This window comes from Notechis scutatus, chromosome 1 (genome assembly GCF_049901735.1).
Source record: "Notechis scutatus isolate UNSWTSFEM ecotype Mainland chromosome 1, rNotScu1.2, whole genome shotgun sequence".
In the NCBI taxonomy this organism is placed as follows: Eukaryota; Metazoa; Chordata; class Lepidosauria; order Squamata; family Elapidae; genus Notechis; species Notechis scutatus.
Genome location: NC_142009.1, coordinates 27,001,267 through 27,020,415, shown reverse-complemented (window position 1 = coordinate 27,020,415; position 19,149 = coordinate 27,001,267). Strand labels below are relative to the sequence as shown.

Sequence of the window (19,149 nt, the reverse complement as noted above, 5' to 3'; positions counted from 1 at the left end):
GTATTGTATGTAGTAGTTGTGCTGTAAAATGGCTTAAAATTCCAGATGACTGTGCATCTGAGGAGCATGGGAAGAAGCTAAAGGAGCAAAGAATCATATTTTATCTGCAGTAATAAGGTGGTTATTTTTTCCCCTTTGGTAGGTGAAGCCAGACGGGAGGAGAAAGGAAGCTAGGAATTGCTCAATCACTGCCCTGAAGCTGTCCTGTATCATAGCTTCCAAGCACAGCAGCATTGCCCGATCATGCTGCCAAGGTGCAATAAAGCTCAGTTGTGGGATAGTGCAATTTATTTTGACATACTTTTCTGCTGACTCAAAAACATGATCATGAAGAACCCTTATCCATACTCTGGGAAAACAGGTACATGTTCCTCTTTGGAATTAACTTACGTCTTGGTAGATCCAGCAGCTTGACTTATTAATGCATTTGAGAATCATTGTTATGAAACATTTATTCTGTACAGTTTGCATTTCTTTTTTTAAAAAAGAGGGCTTTAACAGTCAACTATTTACACTGAAAAGCCCCCTTAAGCGTTGACTGCTCAGGAGAAATAGAAAACTACACTAACTATTCTCTGCAGCACCGTTATCTGGCTCCATTTAAAAGACAATGTGATCTTAGAAAAGTAAAATGTCCTTGACATTATCAAAGACATGGCGGATGGACAGACAGAAAGGAGGGAGATTGATCCGATCTTCCAGGAATATGCCTTTGAGAGAAGATCCCCTGATTTCTAAAATACCATTGCAGGATGGAACAAGGACATGACTTCAGGAATCCTCACCAAATTCCCTACAGTAGATCAACTCTGGGTTAACTAAGTAGAGCAAATTCCAAGCCACTGAAGAACCATCTGACTTCTAAAGTTGCACTGGGTGAATTTCAGTAATCATTTTCTCAACAGCCTTCAGTGACATCTAGTTCTTCTGAAACTGCTGTTTCTTTTGTCAGCTTCTCCTCCCACACTATATTTAGTCCCATTTGGTTCTTTTCTGAAGAGTGTCTTTAATTCCTTTATGCAATTTGTTTCCAACATTCCATTGGATTGCAAAGAATAAAAATGGAGAGATTACAAATGAGAATGTGAAGACCAATCTGGTCTAGGCAAAGAGCCCCACAACTAATGGTATAGTACAGCAGCCCCCAACCTTTTGAGGCACCAGGGCTGGTTCCATGTAGAGGTTTTTCTGTAGACCGGAGGGGGCATAGTTTCATGTGCTGCCTGCATCCCACAGATGGGGCTTCGCTTGTTTGTGCGGCCTGGTTTCTGCACGCCAAGAATTGGTGCCGGTCCAAGGATCAGGGGCTGGGGACCTCTGGTGTAGTATATGAACCCCATATAGTAAGGTTGTAACATGGTTTATAGTGTAGCTTTGTATGTAATCCAGTCTTATAGGATTAAACTAACAATAGTTAAAACAATCTGATACAGTGCAATCTAAAAATTGAATCAGTATTATTTATAAATTAAAACTAGTATCTCCATAAACTTTGCAAGACTGGCAGTTTTGCAGAGCTTTTTACATTCAGTCTCTTTTGGAATGATTTTCCAATTAGTGTGTATAAGCAAACTACATTGAATAGTTTGTGTGCCAGCTAGCAAATTAAGCAATTGCAAGAACTGGAATTTATACTGCAGAATAGTAGCTTTATGTTAACCATGTTATTTTAAATAGTTTCCTCTTCCTTTAGCCCTTCTCTGAATTTTGGAAGGGTTGTACAATGTCGTTAGAATAAACTGCAATTCTTTGAAATTTATTTAGATTTTCTAGAATGGAATAAACTGCTAAAAGGGCTTATTTAGTATCTTCTTTTATCTGTAAGAAAATAGGGAATCAAATTACAAAATTCTCATAGCAAATTTGTAGTTAGTTTTAATCAGGAGAGTAATATATAACTGCAGAGCACATGGCCTTATGGCTGGATTCAAGCAAAATGGGACTCTTGGTCTCTTCTCAAATGGAAGAGCAGCACCCTCTGCTGTTAAAGTGAATTCTGCTAAGTTTAAGAATATCCCTCAGTAATTCTGTTTGAGGCCAACCTGTTACTTCCAAGTAAATATACCTGAGATCATGGCGTTACAGAAAACGAACTTGGAGAATGAACTTTCCTTTCACAAAAGGAAAAAATGAGAACAAAAAGAACACCAAGTAGCAGAAGAAAGCTACTGCTCTTCACACAGAAAACCTCAACTGTTGCAATCTTCCAAGTAAATTACTGAGGGAGGTCATGGGAAAAATCAGACTCATTCTATGTTTCTGCTTGAGAATCCAGAGAGCTGCCACCAATGACTGGGATAGAACTATTTATGAACTGATATTCATAAATATATGTATAATAAACAGATACAAGGCAAGAAAGATGTTAAGTTGTAGAATGAAGCAATAGAAATGGAAGTGAAGGTCTATTCAAAGTCTTGATAGAAGGTAGCTATCCAGTGCTTGCTGGGAGATACTAGCATTTTAAAAACTGTTACCGCTTTGTATGAAGACTATCTCTGTGGAAGTACTAGAAATAGAAAAAAATTGTGCTTAGAGCCAGGTGTGAAATCTCCAAGCAGATACTACAAGTAAATGTGGAGATATCAAAAGGTTCAATGTATGTTCCCTTAGCCATTGTGTTTTAGAGACCATCTTAACAGAACTTTATTCAATCTTGTTTTCCCTGTTATCCATAACCCTTGCATCCATTATTATCACCCTTTCCAAGTTTTAGTTAATCCTTTCTCATCTAAGAAGCTATTGCAGTATCTTGTTCTCATTACATGCTTAGCAATTGTTGGTATAGCTATCCATCACTCTTTAACACCAGCTGACTGAGCAAATTGAGAGGAATTTTGGATTTATCATTGATAAAGTGAAGAAAGCTAAGCAGCCTCTTGTCCCACTGCACATAACAGAAAATCAGGAGCAGAACAAACACATTTGTTCCAGTCTTTCCATTTACACTAGAAAATTACCTTAGATGTATATCTAAAAGCTGGGAGGATTATTTATTTAATTCATATTGCTGCCTATTCACTCATGGCGATTCAAGGCAGCTTATAGAATGTAAAACCATATTTAAAACAAAAAAATAAAAATTAACAAAAAGAATCAAATAAATTAATAAAGTACAATAGAAAAAAATCTGGAAAAAAAATAAAAAATCACCCACCCCAACTCCCACTCCCCCGCCACGACAACAGCAGATTACATGAGTCATCTGATGGGCTCCAGGCCTGCTAGCAGAACCAGATCTTCAGTGCCTTCCGGAAGAGTATTAGAGAGGGGGCCATTCTAATCTTTGGGAGAATGATATTCCAGAGAGAGGGAACTACCATGGAGAAGGCCCTTCTTCTGGGTCCCACTAGGTGTGTCTCCCTCAGGGATGGGACCTGCAGCATTCCCTGCCTCCCTACTCTGATGGGTCGGGTAGATGTGACCAGCAAGAGACAGTCCCTCAGATAATGTGATCCCAAGCCATGAAAGGCTTTATAAGTGTCAACCAGCACCTTGAATTATACCCGGAAGCAAATTGGCAACCAATGCAGCTTCCATAGGAGAGGTGATACATGTGCACACCGGGAACTGCACAAAACCATGCAGGCCGCTGCATTTTGCACGAACTGGAGCTTCCGGATGTTCTTCAAGGGCAGCCCCATGTAGAGCGCATTGCAATAATCAAGATGGGAAGTGACTAGGGCCTGAGTGACTGAGTAGGGACTGTTGGTCCAGGAAAGGGTGTAACTGGTGCACAACTCGTAGTTGCACAAAGGCCCTCCTGGCCACGACTGCCACCTGCTTGAGTTAATTAACTTTCAATTAACCCTCCCAACCACGTTCCCACAACACAAGAGATCAAATTTAAGATATTTTATTTTAGTTACCAATTGTCCTTAAGATGCTATGTCTTTTCCACATTTAGTCTCAAACTCTGGGACGAGCAAATTATTTTCATGCTCTTGTTAAGAAAACTTCATGTATATATTCAGTTAACTATCTCAAGTCAAATGTGACTCAAGTAAGTCTTTCTGACATGACTAAACAAAAGGAGAGCCAGACTTTGTATTTTTAGCAATGAAATTTAAAACAAATCCTTTTCAGAATTGCATAACAGTTTTTTCCCCTAGTACTTTAGCCCTTCTAGCAAGAAAAAGGCACACCCAGCAATGGTTTTATTTTGCCCACTATTATATAAGTGATGGGACTTAGAAAATAAAAACCAAATCACATTATCAATATGAACAGAAATAGACCAGCTAGAAATATTTCAGTTTATTTAACTTGTTAAGTAGAGTATGATTTTTCATCTAGTAGTACCAGAGAGTGGACTGTTTTGATTAACTACCTGGTGCTTAATGAACACAGCTTTTACAAAGGTTCTTAAAGAGACTCATACAGGAGGGCCAAGCCCAAGGAAGCAAATAAAAAGCACACATTTTAAACAAAGATTATACAAAAAATTATGCACGCTCTATATTCCCTTTTTGATAATGTTAGAAAGTGCAGATCTGAAAAAGGTAACAATTTCTATTTACAACACTAATCAATACATCAATGTGAGGAACAGAACTGCATTGATTTGTCCCCTCAAGTCCCTGGTTTCTGCCTTTAACTTTAACAGCCACTCACCTCGGATTGATTAACAAACAGGATAGGAATCAATTCCCAAGCATAAGGGAAAGGAGACAGGAAATTATGAAACCAGATCACTAGAGTTCCAAACACTTTCATTTTATTAAAACTAGTCAGCTTCATCAGCTGATTTAATTAGTAGAGGAAATTTCTCTAAAAACAAGTGCAAAAAGGCTCAGTCTCAAGCTTGTATCTGAGACTACATGAAGGAGGGGAAGAGGAAGAGAAGTTTGCCAGGAAACCCTTTTACAAACAGGCCAAGTGGTGAAAAGAATGACTCAGCAAGGCACCCAAATTCAACATGAGCCTCAAGATACAAGCCCTTGACCCCTGTTCCCAGTATTTTCAAAACTGAACAACACCTCTCTGTTGTTTAAATATAGGTGTCTAAATGACATTTCTAGCAGATCTAGAATGAGGGGCAAATCAGAAAATCAGAAAAGCAAGGCCCGTTCCTGTGTGGTCCCCAAAAGCAAAGCACACTTGCTTCCTTAAATAGAAAATTTAAAGTGGCATTTATGCTTAATATTCTTCAGTATTTGTTGAAAGAAGTTACAATTGCCCAGAGTTGTAAACAAGGGATTTTTTTATTGTGAAGAACTTAACACAGAAGGAAAACATTCTAGGGGTGTGATCATTCAAACTTACTTTCCCTCTTTCTCCCCCCCCCCCCCACCCCACCCACACTTTAAATATTGACTAGGCTACTGAGTCACCTGCCTGGAGCAGCAAAGAAAACCAAATTCTTTATGAATGGCTGTAGATTTGGGAACCACATACACAAAGATTGAAGACAGCCACATCATCCTCCATAGAAAACTAGTGCATGCAATTAATTCTTCCATATCATAAACCCCAACAACTATGCAGGAAGGAAGGGAGAAATAGTAATTGGTCTGACAGCTGCTAGACAAAGGTTAGTAGATACTTCACGTTTTACCTCAGAAAGCTAGATTTGTGATCTGTACTTCGAATTAAATTTGGCAATCATACTGTATTGCCATCTCTTTAACACTTCACGCTATATATATATATATAAAAAATAAAACCGGCATGCAGGCAAAAAAAAGGGGGGGGGAGGGGGACTGCTAAAGAGAAAAAAAATGGCAGCAGGAACTGGTCAGAATTTAAACCAACAGGAAAAGAGACATCAAGCAGGTTGGAATAGCTTGCTCTAACCCCTTTGTCCTCAATCCTCTACATCAATCACAGTAAAGTCACCACAGTAGAATTTGATCTTCTGTCTTGCTTCCACCAGAACATAAAAAAAAGTGGGGAGGGGAAGAACTAAAGTTCCTTTCCACATAAGGCACAGGACAAAATAAATCCCATTTACATACTCAAGGCGAATGAGTTTTTTGCTGATGCAAATATGGTGACTTAAGCACGGGGTTCATAATAAAACCCCACTGTTGTACAAAATAAACTGTTAATGCTAGGTTTTATTCTTCTACAGTTTGCAGACTGGAGCTGAAATGGTCGCTCTACATTTTAATGTTAAGACTGGGCTATAATACAACCAGCGTGTGGCATTGAGTTCAGCTGGTACATTAAAAATAACGTCAGACATGATTTTAATACAGTTTGTTTCAAGAAAATTATAGTCAGTGAGCTCTCCCTAACAGAAGAACAAAGAAAAGGTGGAGCCATGTTAAGATGAGGAGAAAAATATTTAAGGTTAAAAATGGGCAAAGTGGTTTATTCCACAGCAAGAAGAGGAGGGGTGATGGGTGGTGCTTGGTGAGAGGAACACATTCAGCAGCACTTGGTCTTCCAGCCTGTCACACCACCTCCACTGCTGATATCTACATTTTCACTGTTGGGCTCTTTTACAGGGGTCTGCAATAAAGAAGCAATGTAAGAGTTAAGCCAAATTTCACAATTCACTGTTCAGCAGAGCAACGAAGCTGAATCCACCATTAGTGCAGGTTGTCCTCAACTTACAACAGTTCATTTAGTGACCATTCAAACTTACACAATGGCACTGAAGAAAGTGACTTATGACCATTCTTCACAGTTATCACCTTTGAAGCATCCCCATGATCAAAATTCAGATGCTTGGCAACTGGTTCATACTTAGGACCATTGCTGTGTCCCACGGTCATGTGGTCCTTTTGACAAGCAAAGTCAATGGGGAAGCCAGATTGACTTTAACTGGGCTACTAACTTACCAACTGCAGTGATTCACTTAACAACTGCGGCAAGACAGGTTGCAAAATGAGACAAAACTCATTTAACAAATGTCTCACTTAACAACAGAAGATTTGGGCCCAATTGTGGTCATAAGTCGAGGACTACCTGTAGTAATCAAGCAAAAAAAAATTAACGGAAATTTAAGTTTTTAGGTACATAAAAACCAGACAAAGATAACTTTACTGAAATAATTAGTATTCAGCTACACTCTAATTTTTATGGGACGTAGGAAAATGCCATTATTTTGTATCTGTTGTGTATCACCCCAGCTCTGAAGTTAGTGTATATTGGAGGAATAGTGTCATTACATACACGTAAATAATTTATTTATGTAGATTATACCAGGTTATTTGAGGAACTATCTCTTTGCAATTACATTTTACATATTTTAACGGGGATATGCTATGGGTGCTGTCTACTAAGGAGCTCCACCAGACAGCACAATAATGGTGTCACTTCTGCCCTCTAGAACAGGGGTCTTCAAACTTGACAGCTTTAAGACTTGTGGACTTCAACTCCCAGAATTCCTCCTCCAGTCCTGTTAGCTCAGGAATTCTGGGAGTTAAAGTCCACAAGTCTTAAACTTGCCGAGTTTGAAGACCCTTGCTCTAGAACATTATTTAACCCAGTCCTGTGGTGAGTTAGCCCCATCTCTGCTGGCCTTCTGGAAAGCCCTTAAAATTTGATTCTTTCATCAACCTTGGAAGAGCATCCCATGGTGAACCTACAAAGTGTCTGTACAGTCAAATGTACAGTCCTGCAATGTCAGACTTTGTTTTTTAATGTGCATAATGTACATTTGAGTTTTAGGTTTTTGTCATTATGTGTATACTGCAGTGGTGGTATTCTACCGTTTCAGCCTGGTTCTGCCAAGCCGGTAGCGGTGACGAGCAGCGGAGACTGAATCAGTTCTCTCTGCCACTTTGCTGTTGGGCCCACCTGCCCGCCCGGGCTCCCATACTCACCTTTATCCTGTGAATTTGAAGCGCAGCTGCTTTGCACAGCACAAAAGAGTGCTGCGCAGCAGCTGCTGAACCGACCGGGAGAGTGCACGTTTGCAGGAGGTGAGTTAGAATGCCTCTGCGCCTGAGCAACGTGTGTGTTTAGCACGTGCGCAAAGCGTGCCCACCAAGCCACACCCACTGAAACGGTGGTAAAAATATTTGAATCCCACCACTGGTATACTGCCCAAAGTCATCATCCGTGAGATGGGGAGTTATATAAATTTGTTAAATAACATAAAGTAAATGTTAAACTTTAATATGGTTAACCTTGTGTATTATAATCCTGGTGGCTTACAAACAACAACAAAACAAAAAGGATAAAACCAACACAGAAATTCCTGGTGCCCCCTAAAGACAACTTCATATCTAACAGACAACTTTCTTGGGTTCAGCTAACACATTATTCCAAAGCTTTTATGAAAAACCATGCCTGCACTTTAATAAATAAATGAACATGTACTGTATGTTTTTTACTCATTTGTTTAATTAGCTTTTCTTTATTTAGTTTTAGGACTTGTGGGGATAATCAGATCATGTTTTAGGTCATATTTATGCAGAAACATTGAGAATTGCGAAGGGTTCACAAACTTTTTCGTAACTTTTTCGGCAAAATTCATAGCCCCAATGACTTGGTCACTCCTTTTAGAGTAATGGGCTCAAACTCTTCCCAGAATGCAGACATGGTTTCCCTTGCTCTTCAAGTTTTACCAATGAGATTCTAGTGTGCATGGTAGCTATGGGCAAGAGAGACTGATACTACTATTAAGTCAGGATCTCAAGCCATATTCAGTGTTTTAATGTTCCTGCTACCCCATTTAAGGAGAAACTTTCTGACAGTGAGAACAGTCAACCAATGGAACAGCTTGCCCTCGGAAGTTGTGGGAGAGCCATCACTTGAGACTTTCAAGAAGAGATTGGACTGCCATTTGTCAGAAATGGTGTAGGGTCTCCCACTTGGGCGGGGGGGTTGGACTAGATGACCTACAAGGTCCCTTCCAACTCTGATTATCTGTTATCTGTTATTTTCTGCTAAAGATTGCAGTTACCTTTCGAAGAATGTCTTCTGCTAACGTGAGGAATGCCTTCTCAATGTTTATATTTGCTTTTGCACTAGTTTCGAAAAACCTAATACCATGCTCCCTTGCAATCTAGGCCAAAAGAGGGAAAAAAACTGTTAGGCTTGTTACAAATGCTTCTGGAAAATGCTACACATCAGCAAGTGTGAATTTGCTCAGACATACTTTCAAAAGCACACTTTTTAAAAAACAATCCTAATCCAAACACATTAAAAGATGATTTCCAATATTAGCAGAACTTCTGGGTCTGTCCCAAAGCATATGTAACAAAATAACATATTTTAAAAACATTTTAGCAAAACATAATTCGTATATTTACAATTCAAAATGCTAGTTAAATAATAGATTATGTTCTCACAGGAATATAAAGATCTCAGGAATGTTCTCACAGGAATATAAAGATTCTGAGAAAACAGACTTTTACTCAGTCATTTATAAAATTTTATACAGAAGAACACCATATTTCAGAGCTTTAAAAATCAAACCAACGTTCCAAATTGGAGGAAACCCTCCAGCAATAAATGCAACAGGACTGTAAAGTATCTCATATTGTGACATTTTTTATCGGTTAGAAGTTTTAAAATATTCAGACCATTGATTGCTAAAAAATTACAGCAGTTTCTTATAAAGCAAGCAATGCATAAAATGGTAATGTTAACTTTTAAGATAAATACATTACAATTAACCCTATACCCAGCCCTATTAAAACAAATAATATGATCACATTAATTTAGCAGGATTCAGCCTCACTAAACACCCCAATATCTTTTAGACACCAAAAGAATGCTGACAATTGGCCTAAAGGAAACTTTTACATTCCTCTATTATCTGTACTATCAATGCAGAAAATTACTGATGTGGTACTCACCTGTTCACCTTTTGCTTTAGGTACCACTCTTTTGTCATCCATATCACATTTGTTTCCTAAAAGCATTCTCTCCACATCTTCGTTAGCATGCTAGGGTGCAATCAGAGAATGATATTTTGTATTTCTGTACAGCATTCTATTAACCAGCCTATGAAATTTAAGCTCAGAGGGCATGAGTGAAATTTACAACCCCTTCCTTTTCATTTTTGGGGCTTGGGTGGTTGTTAATTTAAATAAAATAGGTAATTAAATCTAAAGATAAAAATCAGAAAATAATGGTACTCTCAATTATAAAGAATATAATAATATACACTAAAGTTATATAGACACTTTGCCAAGATGGATATACTTCAGATTATACTCTTTTTTGGGGACAATTTTACTGTGATCCTGTATAGTCCAAAACACATCTAGAATTGGTGAAATCCATGATATAATAAATTAATACGAACTGGGAAACAAGTGTGACTTGGAGGTGATTGGATAGGATATTTTATCTTAACTGCATCTGCATCAGGCTAAAAGATGTACTATATTTTGGCTGGATAGTTCACTTGGTTTATTATAAATAAAGTTTATCCTGCCAAAACACAGTTCTAAAAGATAGTCCCATCAGCACCCCCTTAACAGTTACAAGCTATTAATCATGATTGTCTTAGTCTACAAAATCATTCCCCATTTATCCCACGTTGCTTTGAGATAATAATTGCTCAAGTCTTGGCCATCATTTTTGATTTATGATGCAAAATCTCCAAAAGTCCAACCTGAAAATTTACTAGTATGTAATACGTATGAGGAAAATGTTAGATTATTCACTCCCAAAAGCAAGATTGTCTCAAAGGATACTATTATGCCTAATATCTTTTCAGAACCAAGATTGGCCTATGATAGATTGAAAAAATTATTTTCTTTACCCTTCCATACCTGATTATGGCAACATCCCCCTTATTCCCATTTCCTCTTGATTTGACTGTTTTAGTATCTTAAAGTTAGTTATCTTGAGAAACAAAATGGCATATGAATGAATTAAGTACCATACATGATATAATTAATTCTTACATATCTAAAGTCTGTAAAAAGCAACAACAAAATAATGCTGACACATTCTGTATAAATACTCAAATTTTAGCCAGATGGCATTTAAATCCTCTGGGATCATGTATAGTGTCAAATTCTTTTCAATTCTTCTGTAATAAGCAGGCATCTATCTAAACACATCAGGACCACATTTCTCCCCCCCAAAAGATGCAAAGTCAAGAATGAAAAGGTATTTAGTTAATCTCTTTGCAAGCACTATTTTTGCACCAACCCACACTAAACTGCTTACCTCATCTATGTTTCTAAGCCATTTGCTGATGTTTTCAAAGCTTTTGGCATTGGTGATATCATACACTAGCATGATTCCCATGGCACCTCTGTAGTAGGAGGTGGTGATGGTATGGAATCGCTCTTGTCCTGCTGTGTCCCTGTAAAGAAAAGCAATGAAATACAATAAGATTGTATAAATGCAAAAACATTATTGCTATTCGCTGAAATACAAGGTAGTCTTTCTTGCACTGAAGCGAATTATCTTGAAAACTATCTAGAAAGTTTTTCTACAATTCCAAGTAATGTTTTCCCTTTTTAAAAAGGAATGAAGTGACATTTAAATTAGCTTATGCTCTCTACCTAGTTTAGATATCACAAATTGTGCTGGCCACTAATTTTAATAAAGGAAGAGCAAGATGATTAATTTACAATCATGAGAATTCCAGAATTATTGGAAGTGTGTCTTCATAACTATTTAAAAATAAATGTCAATGCTCTGTTAACATTTTGTTCCATATGTCAAATCTGTTTCTTTTATCGGTATTGGCCTGAGGTGAGATGGCCAGCTAAACAAACAAACAAACAAACAAACAAGGCAAGTAAGTACAATTCATTGAAACTGTACTCTAGAGCAGTGATCCCCAACCTTTTTTACACCGCGGCCCGGTACCGGCATCAGCTGGGCGCCGCGGCCCGGTACCGGCATCAGCTGGGCGCCGCCATCTTTTGATGAAAAAGTGCTTCCGGTGACCTCACCGGAAGCACTTTTTCATCAAAAAGATGGCGGCGCCATGCTCGATGAGCTTTTCTGGGTAGAAATGGCTTTCTACCCGGAAAAGCTCACGAGCGCTACGCCGCCATCTTTTTGATGAAAACGTGCTTCCGATGAGCTTTCTACCTGGAAAAGCTCACCGAAGCACTTTTTCATCAAAAAAAGATTGCGGCGCCCAGCAAGCCAGCGGCCCGGTAGGACTTGTTCCGCGGACCGGGACCGGTCCACGGACCGGTGGTTGGGGACCCCTGCTCTAGAGAACCAATGCAGTACCATGGAAACTCACTCAATTAGTTTGGGCTAGTCTCAGCTCAATCATTTAGATTGCTCTGGGAGGAAAATTATGAAGGAAACTTGGAGGATGAAGTAGGTTATAGACTGCCTTAAGCTTCAAGGAGAAAGATGGAATACAGGTTTAACAAAAACTAATCCAAATGCCAGTCCCAATGACTGTTATTAAGCAAGGAACTACCTGTAAATTTAACTAATAGACCTTTATGCAAATAGCGTATATTTTCCTAAAAACAACTTTTGTCAAACATTCCTCCTATCACAAACCTTCTTATTTTGTATCTTAAAAATTTAAAGAGAAATAAAATACAATTAAATTTAAAGAAAAGGTCTTTGAATAAGTAACATCAGCTGGAATAAGTATGTAGTGAGAGTTTTTTCCCCTTTGCACATACGTCTCTAAAGTTAAAGAAAGAGTTCACTCTAAACCAGAGGTGTCAAACTCGCATCATCATGTGACGTATCGGGACTTTTTTTCCCTTCGCTAAACCAGGCGGGCAGGGCCAGCACGTGACACATCCGGCCCATCTGGCTGTGAGTTTGACACCCCTGCTCTAAGCAATTAACCATTGTTTAATGGCTTATCAACTGAATTCATGCAACACTCTAAGCTATTAATTACTAGCATTTACAACTACTACAATGAAAATATGTTAAGCTGATATCAACAAACCACACTATGGTTCATTTTAAGGTATGAACGTATCCACCCATTTCTTGGAACTTTCCATAGAGAATGGAGCTTTGCATCCAAAGAGATTCTGAGGTAAGGCCACCCTCAAGACTAAAAGGAGAAATACATTAAATGTGCACTCCGTATCTGCTTTGGTCCTAAAATTGTTGCCTCTAGACAAGATGGGCAGCACACAAATCTAATAAATAAATAAAAATTGATCAGTACTATCCTCCAAAGCCAATTGTAGTTGTTTAAACGCTGATGAGCTGTACCCTCTCTTAAACCTCCAACATCAACTATGGATTTAATATTAAAGGATTTTACTTTCATTTTTATCTTATAGTAACACATAAGAACAAGACTTAAGAAACACCAGATATACAATTATAGTAATTCCCTTCTACTTAATACTACACTATTTTCAATCTTGAAAGCAAAATGTAGCTATTGTATTCTATGGTGATCTTACAAATTTAGATATTCAAACACAACTTTTCACAATATTCCCCCTACTCGCTTGTCTGTGTCTGTCTGTCTGTCTGTCTGTCTGTCTGTCTACATTAAATTTAGACAACTTCCATATCATATCCAAGTAACTCTGAGTGGTTTATAGATACAAACAATAAAACCATATAAAAAGCATATAATTAAAACCAGAACAAAGAATAAAATAAGAACAAAGTTCTGGAGGATCAAGTACTGTGTAGAGGAGAGATCCTAACAACATTTTCTGTGTTATTCTTTAAAAAGTATCTTCTCATGAATTATAAATTGTTTAATTTACAGGATGAAAATGGATTAATGAAAGTGCAAATATCAGGGTGGGGTATAATGCAACTTGACCCAGAAGGAGTGCTCATATGATAATGAAATCTTGGGTATGGAATCTTCGTCACACTTATATCAGCAAAGTCCTAGTTTATTACTTAAATTTGGACCAAAACACCTGTTTGGGACATTTCTGCTTGTGATTCAGAGGGTTTACCATTGTGAACATTTATATTGCATTGACTCACTACTGTATATTAGATTCCTAAAAACTAGAAATATTTGGTTTCAGTCTGATCCATATATAGTAGAATCTCAACCTTCACTTTTTTCAAGGGTCTGAAATAGATTTATCCCAAAGGTCTTCAGCTAATTTAGAACCCTGAGCTAGCACTGACATTACATAAAAATTTTGTGTTCCTATTTTGTTTCTCCAAATTTGTTTCTTCCCAAATCAAAAAGGAGTCCCCAATATTCTGGAATATGTTTGGATAATAGATAGAACATATAAGGGGCATTATTATTCTCACAGGAGATGTGGACGTGGTCCTTAACAACCACTTGTTCGATAATCATTTGAACTTGTGATGGCATTGAATTAGCAGTTATGACCAGTGTGTGTATTTCGATGTACAATTATAACTTCACTGCCAGCTTCCCATAGTCAATGGAGAAGCCGCAAGAAATTAGAAGTTGTGATCATGTGAAGTACTTGTTTAAAGACCTGCATGGCTCTCATTTAACAATGCCGATTGAACTGCCATTGCCAAATGGCGCAGTCACAAGGTTTTTCAATTTATGATTGCATTACTTAACAGAATTTTCAGTCACAATTAGTCCCAAAGGTGCTTTTTCAAGCGGCAACTGGACTTTCAGGTTTTTCTTTGAAGGCATTTTGCTTCTTATCCAAGAACCTTCTTCAGGTCTCATAGCTGAAGAAGCTTCTTGGATGAGAAGTGAAATGTCTTCAGAGAAAAATCAGAAAGTCCAGTTGCCTCTTGAAAAAGCACATTTCAGACAACCATGACCTGGATGACTGAGAATCTCCATAGACATTCAGTCCTAATTAGTGTTGTTAAACAAAGACTAATTGTAATCCACTGAAAGAATAGCGCTTAGAACTATAATGCTATTTGTTATTAAATCTAATTAAATTATAATTAACATTCAATTTGCACTGAGTGTGATTTCTCTAGAATGGCTAGCTGCAAAATACATAGCCATTGCTTATGTCCCTTTTATATATATTTGTGGGAGAAGAGGACTTTTGAGAATATTCAGTTTTTCTTATCTCTATAGCTGCCATCATTTTTTATATTAATGACTAAACCAATTCTTCTCTTTTTTAAAAGATCAGAGGATCTTAAATCAGGGATTTTTAATTTATTTCTTCATATTTATGTAGCTGCCCATCTCACAAAATTTATATTGTATCTCTGGATGATGTACGCCAAAAAACAACAACAACAAAAGAACAAACCATAAAATAAACAATATTAAAAATTTCCAGAATTAAAAAAAGCCATCAATATTATTATTAAAAGACTAGGAGAGAGGATTCAGTGTTATAGGCAATGTAGTCACTTCATTAGTACATATGATACAGGTAGTCCTCAAATTACGACCATAACTGAGCCTGGAATTACGGCCAAAGTTATGGTTGTTGTCAGCATGTGACTGATCTGATTTTATGACTTCTTTTTGAGGTAATCATTAAGCGAATCATCATGGTTAAACAATGTTGTATTGTGATTAGGTAGATATTAACTGGACAAGCCAAATGTAGCTAATAAAAATCACAGCAATTATTTTGAATGTCAAAAAGTTTGATTAGTCACTTACCATATCTGTAGCTTTATCTTCTTTCCCTGCAATTCAACTGTTTTGATCTTGAAATCTATCCCTACAAAGTAAAAGAAAGCAAGTAAGTCAACAAAGCAGCATGAAAATATCCACAAAAAGAACACACACAAATACAGTATATCTGAGAAGTAAAAACATAAATATTACATCAAATAACTTTATAGAAAAGAGTATTTTGAATGTTTTCCCTGCCGCAGGAAGACTGTGTTTGGACTGTTCCTTTGTGCATTTCATTATAATTACTTTTTTGTTCTTCATGTTTTAATCCCAATAGTGCACTCAGATTTATAAGATTATGACAGTCGGTTGCAATTAGGACATCATATAAGCTAGGAACATAAAATAAAATTTTTAAAGCATCTGATTATATTTACCTACTTGTATTACTTTAGGCAGGGGTCCCCACCGGTCCGCGGACCAGTATCGGTCCGCGGAACAACTCCTACCGGTCCATGACTTGTTGAAGGCCGCCATCTTTTTCATGAAAAAGTGCTTCCGGTGAGCTTTTCCCGGTAGAAAGCTCACCAAAAGCACGCTTTTCATCAAAAAGATGGCGGCGCTAGCGATGAGCTTTCGGGTGAAAAGCCATTTCTACCCGGAAAAGCTCACTGAAAGCGCTTGGCGCCCGCCTATCTTTTTTTATGAAAACGTGCTTCCAGTGAGAGGTCACCGGAAGCACTTTTTCATCAAAAGGCTGGCTGTAAAACATCTGATTATATTTATCTACTTGTATTACTTTAGGTACAAAGACATTGCAGCTTCAACAATATAGAAGTATTACATGTAATTTCTTACAGTGCCCCCCCATCCCGCCCCCCCCCCAAAAAAAAGTATTTCCAAAAGCTAGTTTAAGATTTTCAGGACAATACATGTACGTAGAGTATATTTCTAAATACTATGTATGTATACAATACATGTAACTAATTATGCAAAGGAGATGAGCACCATGCCCTAGATTTGGACACGACTGACACGGAAACTTTTATCTTTTAGTGTGATTGTAGTATTATCACTTATCCTTATCTTCTTTATTCCTTTTTATTGGTATCATCATCACCATCATCTTTTTTATTCATTAAACATGAAACTCAGTCAACTGAACATTTAAAAATATATCACATATATTATTGACTGGCACTGATAGTTGATACGGGTTGCTGCCAGCATCCTAGGTATCAACCAAGTATCTTCTTAAAATGTACGATTTTCTGAGTAGCACAGCTTTTTTCAGTTCTGCTGGTGTTATTGCAGGACATTGCAATTTCTTGATGTATTTTATAACGTTCTTACACATAGTACCAAGCGATGACAATGGGTATCACTGTTAAATGTCTCATCCATAATCATGTAGTTTCGATGGCCAGATCACAATATTTCATGAATTTTTCCAGTTCTTTTTCTTCAACTCTGGCATCTCCTGGTACAGCAATATCAATAAATTGTACATTTTGGGTTTTTGACAACTGTGATATCTGGCATGTTGTGTTCTAAATGATGATCCGTCTGTATTCGAAAGTCCCAAGATCTTTACCTTCTCATTTTCGACAACTTTTCAGGAATCAGTAAGCCTTCCTGATATACTAACTTCAGTGCATCTTCATCATTATCCTTCAGATATTCTCCCAAAGCCATTTTTTCTTCTTCAACCATCTGATGTAACATTCCACACCCACCTATTATCATTATCATTATTATTTATTTTGTTTTGCCTGTACACTGAATGATTCTGTACCAGAGACAAATTCCTTTTGTTTTGAATCACACCTGGCCAAATAAAGTTCAATTCAATTGTCTGAATACACCAAAGTCCGACATGATTTTAATCTTAGTTTTAGCACTAGCAATACAAAGCAGTATGTTTAGTGATAGGATGCCTCAAACCTACACCAACTGTGATCAGGAGAGAAGTAGCAGCAGACGCCAAGAAAATGATCCTCAACATCCTCTGAATGGACAAGCTTGCTGATTCAGATCTAGGAAAAGCTTTATGGCGATAACAAACATTCTTGAGAGTACGCAAGAGTAAATCAGAATTTAAAAATGGAGGAAGGAAACCATTAATCAAGGAAAGGAGGATATGGCTGAAGGATCTGACCTCCCTTATATTACTTGTGAGGGCCCTGAATAAGCTGAAGGTTGGAGTGCCTAAGTGTCAAACCAATATGCTCAAGTAGAGGCTGTTAGCAGATAACACTGTTTATGAATGTAGACAGTCACACAGCCTGGTCCATGTGCTGGTATGTCAATTACTACCAGAAACATGGAGCAACAATAACTTATTTTGGAACAACAAGAAGTCAGGAAGCTGAAGGAGGTGGTGGTGGTGAGGAGGAGGAGGAGGTGGTGGTACTGGGGGAGGGATTGAGTCTCTGATATCCGATTTGTTTTTGTTTAAATACTGGTTGTTATACATTAAACACGAAGCATTGTTATAGTGCCACGCTCTGTTTGAATGTTATGCCACCATGTTTTCAGGCCCCAAACCAAGAACGACATGTGGGAATTCTTTCAAGTTGAGTTTAATTGTTTAAAACACCTATTGACAAAGTTTTGCCAGACCGAGGACCCTACTATCTGCATCTGTGAACTATTAGGGAGATGCTGTTTTCAGCCTTTTCTTTCACAGGAAATATTCAGACAAAATTGTCTCTTACTTCTCTGGAATGCATCCCCTCCCTATGACATTCTATTATAAATGTTCTTATTTTAAACTGCGTTATATTTTCAAAACAAAATGTAGAGGGAGGAGGGAATGAAAAGCAATCAAGTAATTTTAACTGATGTTTATATTATTGTCTAATATTTCTTTCTACAGAACTGATTTTTCCCTGGGCTAAAAATGCCTCTTAAGAATTCCCCATATATTTCATCAACATATTCTTTTACCATATAGCAGAATTTAAATATTACAATCACTGGATTTGAAGAAACATAATTTACACTGATTGAACCCAGCTCCATTACTATTATTTTTTAAAAAAATTATGTCCATGTTGATTTGCAAGCATTGTTAAAATTACTTGAATGCATGTAAAAATATAAATGATTATATTCATAGCCAAATTGTGAGATTCTAGATTGAGGGGCTGGGAAAGATTAAGTGTGGAAACCAGGCCATTTTTTTCTCCTCAATGTCTGCTGCTGTTATTTCCATGCTATATTGTAACAAAAATAAAAATTGCAATAAAACAGGCCATTTCACTACTAAATTTTAATGGTACGATTTAAGGTGGTAGCTAGGCCAAATTTGTCCATTCATGACTTATATTAATATGAGATTCTTAGTTAACTTAGGCTGAAGGGGCACTGCTGAAGGGGAAGGTTCTATGCCTATCTGAGCAGTGGTTCTGGCCTTATGTAATAAGGACTTAAAAAGGGCTGGGCTAAAGAGTCCAGTAATGGGGAAGGGTCAGGGATCATCTTCCAAGAACCCCTATTCTCTTTGATTTTCCTCCTCTAGCACAGATGCCTTACTTCTAACAGAGTGGGTGGGAGATTCTTCTCTTTGGTGTCTGAGGGCTTCCATAGGAACCTGGCCTGCAATGGAGTCTCAGATCCCAAGGAGGGAGGATGGCTCCTCTTCTGCAGGGTAGAGCCACCCCATAGGAAATGGCCTGGGCTATGAGGGTCTTAATCTCCTCAGATAAACCAGGTCCCACTGGATCAGGTGGGTGAAGACAGCAACAGTGGGCCTCTGGAACTCTATTTCTCTC

The 19,149-nt window shown here is 37.7% G+C and overlaps 1 protein-coding gene across 1 annotated transcript in view; it reads right to left on the bottom strand.

The window, feature by feature from the left end:
- Window positions 1-4,242: 4,242 nt before the first annotated feature.
- RAB10 (RAB10, member RAS oncogene family) overlaps window positions 4,243-19,149 on the bottom strand; it is a 35,746-nt gene continuing 20,839 nt past the window's right edge. Inside the window, exons 2-6 of the mRNA XM_026671553.2 lie at window positions 15,416-15,476; window positions 11,086-11,224; window positions 9,759-9,848; window positions 8,861-8,962; window positions 4,243-6,456 (exon numbers count right to left, since the gene is read on the bottom strand). Of these exons, the coding sequence (XP_026527338.1) occupies window positions 6,373-6,456; window positions 8,861-8,962; window positions 9,759-9,848; window positions 11,086-11,224; window positions 15,416-15,476 (476 nt within the window). The 3' untranslated portion in view covers window positions 4,243-6,372. The remainder of the gene's footprint in view (window positions 6,457-8,860; window positions 8,963-9,758; window positions 9,849-11,085; window positions 11,225-15,415; window positions 15,477-19,149) is intronic.